Below are 7,637 nucleotides of genomic sequence, written 5' to 3'. Positions count from 1 at the left end.
GACCTGTTTTTCACGAATGGCTGGTGCATGTTTGGAGCTAAGGCAAAAGCGTGCATAGCGTAGAGTGGCCAACTATGTCACGATGGTATCTAGACTGATTACAGTGTCGTACGTTGGTCGTGCTCACTACAGGGCGCCGCAGAGCGTCGAACGGAGAGAGGAACTCCTCACCCGGTTAAAATATAGTCTGAGATTCTCGTTCCGAAAACACCTGTCCGTGCTTCTATCCTCAGGATACTGAAATCCTTCTCCCCCACGCCACAACCCCCCTCCGGGCTGGACAGGCAATTTTATCTCATGCGGTCTGCTCCCTTGGAGCGGCACCGCTGCTCCCGAGGGAGCGCACCCCGTAGCTGGGTGCAGTGAGTGCCTTGGGGCTGGGTGGCCTGTCCTCTGGACGGGCTCAGCCCCGGCGACTCACTAGGGTGCCTGCCCAGACCAATGTCTCCCCCTAATTCCTATCATCCATCCGGCTCTGCAATGGTCTTGTCGACCGAAAGGGCCTAACCCAAAAATATAAAAAAAATATATTCCGAAACCATCATCTCCTCACCAAATAGTATTTGGACAAGCGGCTGCGCCACTTGCTTTGCTGCGTGGTAGGAAAAAATTGCGGCACCAGTCAATTTGCTTTCGAATGATGTTTGATTCATGTCGATGTGTTGTCTAGAAGCGTAGATATGGACGGAAATGTGAAGAGCATGTAAAAAATAACTGTTTTGAGGGCGTTGTTGGATGCAATTTGGGTGATACGGGGTCAATACGGGTCAAAGGGGTCAGTCCCGGTCACTTTGCGTCAGGCCAGGTCACATAGGTCACCTCTCGTCCGATGGGATCAGCCCGGGCCACTGGTCTACTTTTGCCTCCACCACTACCCCTACCACTACCCCTACCCCTACCACTACCCCTACCACTACCCCTACCACTACTCCTACCACTACCCCTACTACTACCCCTACTACTACCCCTACCCCTACCACTACATCTACCACTACCACTACCCCTACCCCTACCAATACTACTACCCCTACCCCTACCACTACTACTACCCATACTCCTACCCCTACTACTGCCCCTACCACTACCCCTACCACTACTACTACCCCTACCACTACCCCTACCCCTACTACTACTCCTACCACTACCCCTACCCCTACCCTACCCCTACCACTACCCCTACCCCTACCAACACCGCCGGGTCATGTCAGGTCACAGAATAATTGGATCCAATCAGTACTAAAATATCAGACTTAAAGTGTTCCCAGCCCTGCCCCTATTCGTGCCATTCCATTAGGCTTAATCGTATTTGTCGGAAATGGCGCTTTGTGGCATATGTGGCGCATTGCGACAAACGCGGCGCATTCTCACCCGGCGATTGAGCATGCATCTTTGCACCAAATTGCACCCATATCGGACCATATTTGACAAAACTGTGCGATTTGCGGCAAAAATGACGCCCTGAGATAATTGTGGCGCATTGCGGCAAACTCGGTGCATTTTTATACTTGTATAATAAACTGTTCCCATTGAATGAAAAACAACACATTCTCTCGCCACTTTTTATTCAAATTAAAACTTGCCCCTCCGCCAATGCGAGGCACCCGCCGCCGATCGGCATGCATTTAGTCCACAAAGTTTGTCGACCCCGGCTCTCAATGAAGATCTACGAACCGATCAAAATTTCATTGGCTTTCTTCCAGCGCGCGCCACGCGCGAACCGTGCACCCCAGCGAGTTGAAACCTAGAAAAGGCGTTGACCCGCTCTGTCACCTAGAAGGTGTGCAAATTTCAACCTCCTACCCCGTACCGTCTGCCCTGTAGCCGTAACAAATTGAACCCACTACACGATGTGCGGACACACAGACTCACAGACAGACGGATTCTGTTGGAATAGTAAGTTAGATGTCTGTCTTACGAGTATATGCTCTCATGCCACAGCCCAGGAATGATCTCAATAAACCGAACTGGCATAATAAAGTGGATTTCCACGTAAATATTTGATATCTTCCGTGACCTTTTAAAAAATAAACGGAAAAACACAAATAAAAAGCCCTTTCTCTGACCCATTTTGTGTGCAAATTAGCACACAAAAACAGGTGTGCTAAGTACCTCTCAAGCGAGCGTACGTTTATGATTGTGCTTTCAATAAGCAAACCATGATTGCGAAACAAAATCTCCCTGGGCGACCTCAATACCGGACTCTCCAGCCTTAAAGGAAGGGTGCCACCTTCCGAAATTTTTGTTCTATGAATCTATTTTACTTATTTGAATTTTTAGACGTGGTTAGCGCGTCCACAATATACAAAAAACCGAAACATTGCATTTAATACATTGGCCAAAAAAAAAGATCGTTGTTTATATCACCACTACAACACAAGGTCGTTTGATGTGGCAGCTAGGACGGCTGGCATATCCTGTTGTCATGGCAACATATCATTCTGCCATTTGCATTGATGGCGCAACTGAGACAAAAAGATGAACAAATAAAAAGGAAGAAGATAACATGATTTGAACTAAGTTGTAGGTAACCAAGTAGGTAACTGTTGGCCATATTTGCCAACAGTTAAAGAACATCAAATAAGTCGAGTAAAGGTTTTTCCTTTACAATGCTTAAGAGATCTATGGAACCCTTCACCCTTCATGCAACTTACTAGAAAAACTTCCCAATTAAAATTTTAAAACTTAAGTGTATACCATAAAGAAAAAATATACCCTTTCAAAATGATAAAACATGCTTCAAAAGTATAACTTTTATACATACCTTTGCTGATTTCATGTTTTATAAAATACCCTTAACACGACGAGGAAATAGTGCTGAAGATTTTTGCCTACCCGAATGCTGGCAGCAAAACTCGCAAATGATAACTTCACGTGCGGATTCAATGCTGACCGTCTCGAGCATAGGTAAGTGAAGCCGGTTTTTAGGTTCATGTGAGGCTAATCTTGTAAAAACTGCGTTGTGTCCAAAAGATGGCACCCTTCCTTTAATCATCGGGGATGTTTAGTTCTTCCATAGAAATGAAAAGTTTTCAGCCTCACCCACCGCTATCACATATCTCCCTGAGCGGCGCTCGGCGGTAGCCCTTCGGCTCGTGTCGCGTTTACCTGTGATCCTTGAGGACGAACCGGGCCGGGGGCCCTTTGATGGCGGTGCATCAAAGGGCAGCGGGTGGCGGCCTCCTTCGAGCGCGCCGGCCTTGTGTGGGTGTGTTTCGTTCCGTCTGTCCCGCTCTTTAGTCGCATGGTACGGTGATGTAGAACGCTACTGACGAGATCAGGCAATTAGCGACATAGGCGCGGGAGCCGGGGGGGCAGTGGGGGCAGCTTGCCCCCCCAACTCTGGGGCCGTGGGGGCGGTGCCCCCACAGCTTTGAGACGGAATACCACACTTTTTTTGCAAATGTTTTCTTTTTTTGTTGAAAAAGCCGAGGGGTGAAAAATAAGTGGCCTAAAACCGGTGAGAAAACTAGATTTGGGGGTACCCTAGGTTGATCTCTATTATGGTGTGCCCCCCCAGTCGGAAAGTAGTTCCCGCGCCCCTGATTAGCGACACACGACAATGGCGAATAATGCTGGTTCTGTCAGATCACATGAGACGCTCCCATTCACCGTCCGGCGACAGTAGACCTCCTGAGGGACGTGTACAAACACCTCACCCGTGCGGTGTCTAATGCAGCACAGTCCCGGGTGCATCAGATTTTCACTCATGGTCTCATTCTGGGCGGATTGTAACCCAATAATGGCGAACCTCAATAAATCATTGGACCCCTGTTTTGAAAGACGTTTGCCCAGCAGAAGTCACATATCAGAACTTCTCTATCTTTTTTCCTACCCATCTTTTTCGAAAGCTTTTTAAACAGCGCTTAGCCACACCATCCAAGTCTACCGACGAGGTTTAATTTGTAGTCTTTTTACATTAAAATTGATAAAATATAAGGAACAATTTACTTCTTGTGACTAATGACAAAACATACAATCAATTTTCTGAAGTCTACTTATTAAAAAAAAAATCAAACATGTCTCATTATATTGAAAGGTACTAAGTAGGAAACATGCAACTTTTTTTTTTATAAAACTATAATAGGTTCCTACTTCTAGGTATGTACATCATATCGATAGCTTTCATTATACGACAGTTTTATCCTCATCTTTTGAACTATTATCCAGCTAAACAGTCATGCCTTTCAAGCTTTGGTGTTGGATATAAAGCGGAATTTTAACACTCCCTCTCCGACACAAACATGATCAGCTATCAGTAGGGTGCACCTCACCTATTTGTCCCGGTCCGTTTTGCTCTTAGTTCTCTCTCTGACCGCCAGGGGCGCGGTGCCCGCGTCCCGGGCACGTGCCGTGGCCGCGGGCCGTTTGTGTTGGCCAATGGAGGCGACACGGCAGCGGCGACCGCCAGGTGGTCCTCCGGCGATCCGGTGACGATAGAGTGCGTCCCGCAGACGCCCCGGGCCGGGCCGGGCTGACCGCCGTCGGTCGCTCGGCCTTCTGCCGCCGTAATGGATGGTGATATGATTCGGTGAGGTGTCGCGCAGCTCAATGGGCCTGATGAGGGTCAGAGAGGTCCACTCAAAGCGCAGTCCACGGGAAAAATGCCGCCACCGGACCGGGTTCGAATCATGGGGAAGGTCGCGCCGTGCCCAGGACCTTGAGGGTCAGGAAACGGTTCATAATCGCAGCCAGAACGTGACGCAGCCGAATTCGACTTCCTCGGTAGGTGGCAGGCACAAAATATTTTCCCTCGAGGATGGTGCCTACCTGCGACGAAAATAAATTAACTCAGGAAAAAATAAAGATACAAGGCATCATACTCGCACAAAACACTGCTAGTGAAATGGCATGTAAAAATAAAAAATAGGCAACCAGTTATCGAATAGACAACGATTACGAAAGTTAGGTGTTGATATCATGCCGTTCATATGGTGCCTCTCCATGACCAGTTGCTAAATGGTCCCTATTATAATTTCATTTTTCGGCTTCTGATGAGCCCACAATTTTGGCGCCACCTTTGAATTTTATGAATTTTATGAACTGAGTCGACTGAGTCCGACTCAGTCGCAGCGACTCGCTTTTCTCGCAATGCTTGGAGACCGCAACGATCTAATGGTATAGCTATCCTGCTTCCTGACCTCTCTGATTTCTTGTGACAGTCATAACTCATAAAAAATCTACGAACTCATTCGTCTTCTCGTCAGTATTGTGTTTCCCTCGATATCTCAGGTTGTGCTTACATTTGAGAAAAAACGCAGTAATAGTGTCAGAAAAACTTCATTTCAGACAAATCACATCTTCATTACAGATCAGCATTAAATACATTGTACACTAAAGTCGCAAAAGCGTTGAGTTGGGAATGACTCAATTCCCTCGTAGGATGCAACGGTTCACAATTCATTCACACAGTACATGCGTGTAAAACGCTCACTTCATACCTACATACAACATTTGACTTGGAAGGCATCGATTGTGTTTACAAAATTGGTATAACATGACGATGTGACAATAAGTCATGAAAAGACACAGTTTCCATCTCGCGTCGTCACAAACCGGACCAAACTTCTACTTCAGGTATACCTACCCCATCGTACTAACACCACAACATTAGTGAAGAGATCGTCTTTGAGCCACAATCATCAGAGCACCTTGATTGGTCGAGAATCCACAGCCAACGTACTGTGGAGGGAGAATCTACAGTTCGCACGCCATGGAAGAGCTGCCATAGCCCGCCAGTAGACGCTGTCACAATAAGCACATTGTGGGAGGCATTGTCAGAGCTGCTTTGAGTGAGCTACCAGCCAAAATCCACCGGTTCCGGAGGCAGCTAGCACGGCCGGCATTGGAGTGAGCTGGCACAGCTTCTCTGGAGTGAGCTACCTCAGCCCGCCGGCTTCGAAGGCAGCAGTCACATCTCGCCCTCCGCTACCGACCTCACTGTCCCGGAGGCGGGCTGGGTGTCGGCCACCACCGCAGTGACCCCAGCAGGTCAGTCTCGTCCGGTCGGAGGGCGCCACTCAGCTGCAGCAGCTGCTGCGGGTGCTGCGGCAGCTGGTGCTGGAGCTGGCGCTGACGCAGCTCCCGCACTGAGTCGCGGTACGGCGGCGGCTCAGGCAGATAGGTGCCATGCTCTGGCGGCGGTGGGGGAGCCGGGTGGTAAGGTAGAGGCTGGTGAAGCACCCCCGCCGGTACGTCGGTTCGGTAACCATACGGAGGTGGAGGCTCACATGGACTCTCCGGGGCAGACGCCAGCAGCTCGCTCAGAGACTGAATGTAGTCGATGGCACCGCGCAGAGTGTCCACTTTGCTGACCTTCTTGCTCTTCTCGACGGACGGAAGATGAGCGCGCAGCACGGCGAAGCCCTGGTTGACCTGCTTGACCCGGTTGCGCTCGCGGGCGTTGCGTCGGTTGTTGATGACCGGGCCGCCCTTGTTGAGGTTCATAGCCAGCTGGCGACGTGCCTTCCCCGGCTCTCCGGCCTTGTTCACAGGTCGGAGAGGCCGCTGAGGTGTTGGGGTGCGTGTGGTGCTGTGAGGACTCAGCAGCTCGGTCTTGATTTGCAGCTTGCTGTGCGGGCTGACGACGGCGTAGATGGTGGCCATGTTGACAGTTGTAGCAGCTCCAGGGGCTGCGGAGGCCACAGACACCGCCCAGGAAGACCCGGGTGCCACAGAAGCTGTCGAAGTAGGCGACTCCAGGATCACAGCTACGTGCCGCTCTCACGATATTCCCCACGCTAGCGATGTTCACACTGAGATAGTGAGTTTTCTCTCAACACCACTGGTCGTGACCGAGACACACTCGGCAGTATCAATCTCCACGCCCGTCTATTTGATCTGTCCGCTCGTGTCACTCAGTTCCCACGGAGTCCGTGCCGGATGTCCACTGACCGCCAGTCGTCTCAGCACCCCAGGAGGTCACCAGGCACGTGCCGCGTCTGCCGCCGCCCGATCGACTGACGCCGCCGTGTGTGTGTGTATCGGCACTCTGTGGCGCGTGCCACCGTCCAACGCACCGTCCTCCAATAGCGACGGCATGTGGCACGAGCAGCTGCCGCTCCGCGCAGGGGAGAGGACCAGCCGCCTTTTGTGCTGGGGAGGGGCCCGCCGGTAGGGGGGGGGGACGCCAGGCGTGACGACCGCCGGCCCGGTGCGGGGCACGCGCCAGACGCAACCGGGGTCAGCGGGTCAGCGTCTGGTCAGCGTTCAACGGTAGCTGGTCAGACGACAGGGAAGGGGTGGCGGTTTTTTGGAATACGCCGGAGACTGTCGGCGCTGGGAGATACGGACAGGAGAGAGGAGAGAGGGCGTCTCTCTCTCGGGCGGCCGGTGCCGGCTGGACGCGAGGGGCAGGTGGTGGCTCCGACGGGACACCTGCCTCCCCTCCCCATCTCTCCCCTCGGTGCCGACTCCCCTCCCCAGCTGCCTATGATCGTCATCTGATGTGTCGCTAACCCAGTCCGGGACCAGTCAGCCCGGCATTGCCATGCAGAGACTGATGGAACGTTACCACTAATTGCTACACGAGACTGTCCCACTCCGGTCCTTGTGGCCTGCATTCACTTGGCCCACATGGCTTTGCGTCCAGACTTTCTCAGCTCCTTATCAGATATGAAATATTATTATATAAAAGGGTT

General features: G+C 51.2%; 1 protein-coding gene across 1 annotated transcript; it reads right to left on the bottom strand.

The window, feature by feature from the left end:
• Positions 1 to 5,261: 5,261 nt before the first annotated feature.
• Positions 5,262 to 6,974, bottom strand: LOC122363713 (achaete-scute homolog 2-like). Its single transcript, XM_043333259.1, has one exon. The coding sequence runs from the start codon at positions 6,601 to 6,603 to the stop codon at positions 5,935 to 5,937; it is 669 nt and encodes a 222-aa protein (XP_043189194.1). The 5' UTR covers positions 6,604 to 6,974; the 3' UTR covers positions 5,262 to 5,934.
• Between the last annotated feature and the right edge of the window lie 663 nt (positions 6,975 to 7,637).

Source organism: Amphibalanus amphitrite, unplaced genomic scaffold (assembly GCF_019059575.1).
Source record: "Amphibalanus amphitrite isolate SeventyFive unplaced genomic scaffold, NRLGWU_Aamphi_draft 000636F_arrow, whole genome shotgun sequence".
NCBI lineage: Eukaryota > Metazoa > Arthropoda > Thecostraca > Balanomorpha > Balanidae > Amphibalanus > Amphibalanus amphitrite.
Note: the sequence above shows the minus strand (reverse complement) of the source record. Positions and strands in the feature narration are given on the sequence as shown.

What these genes read in the sequence shown, in the direction of transcription:
- LOC122363713 (XM_043333259.1), bottom strand. Translation starts at nt 6,603, where the DNA reads ATGGCCACCATCTACGCCGTCGTCAGCCCGCACAGCAAGCTGCAAATC.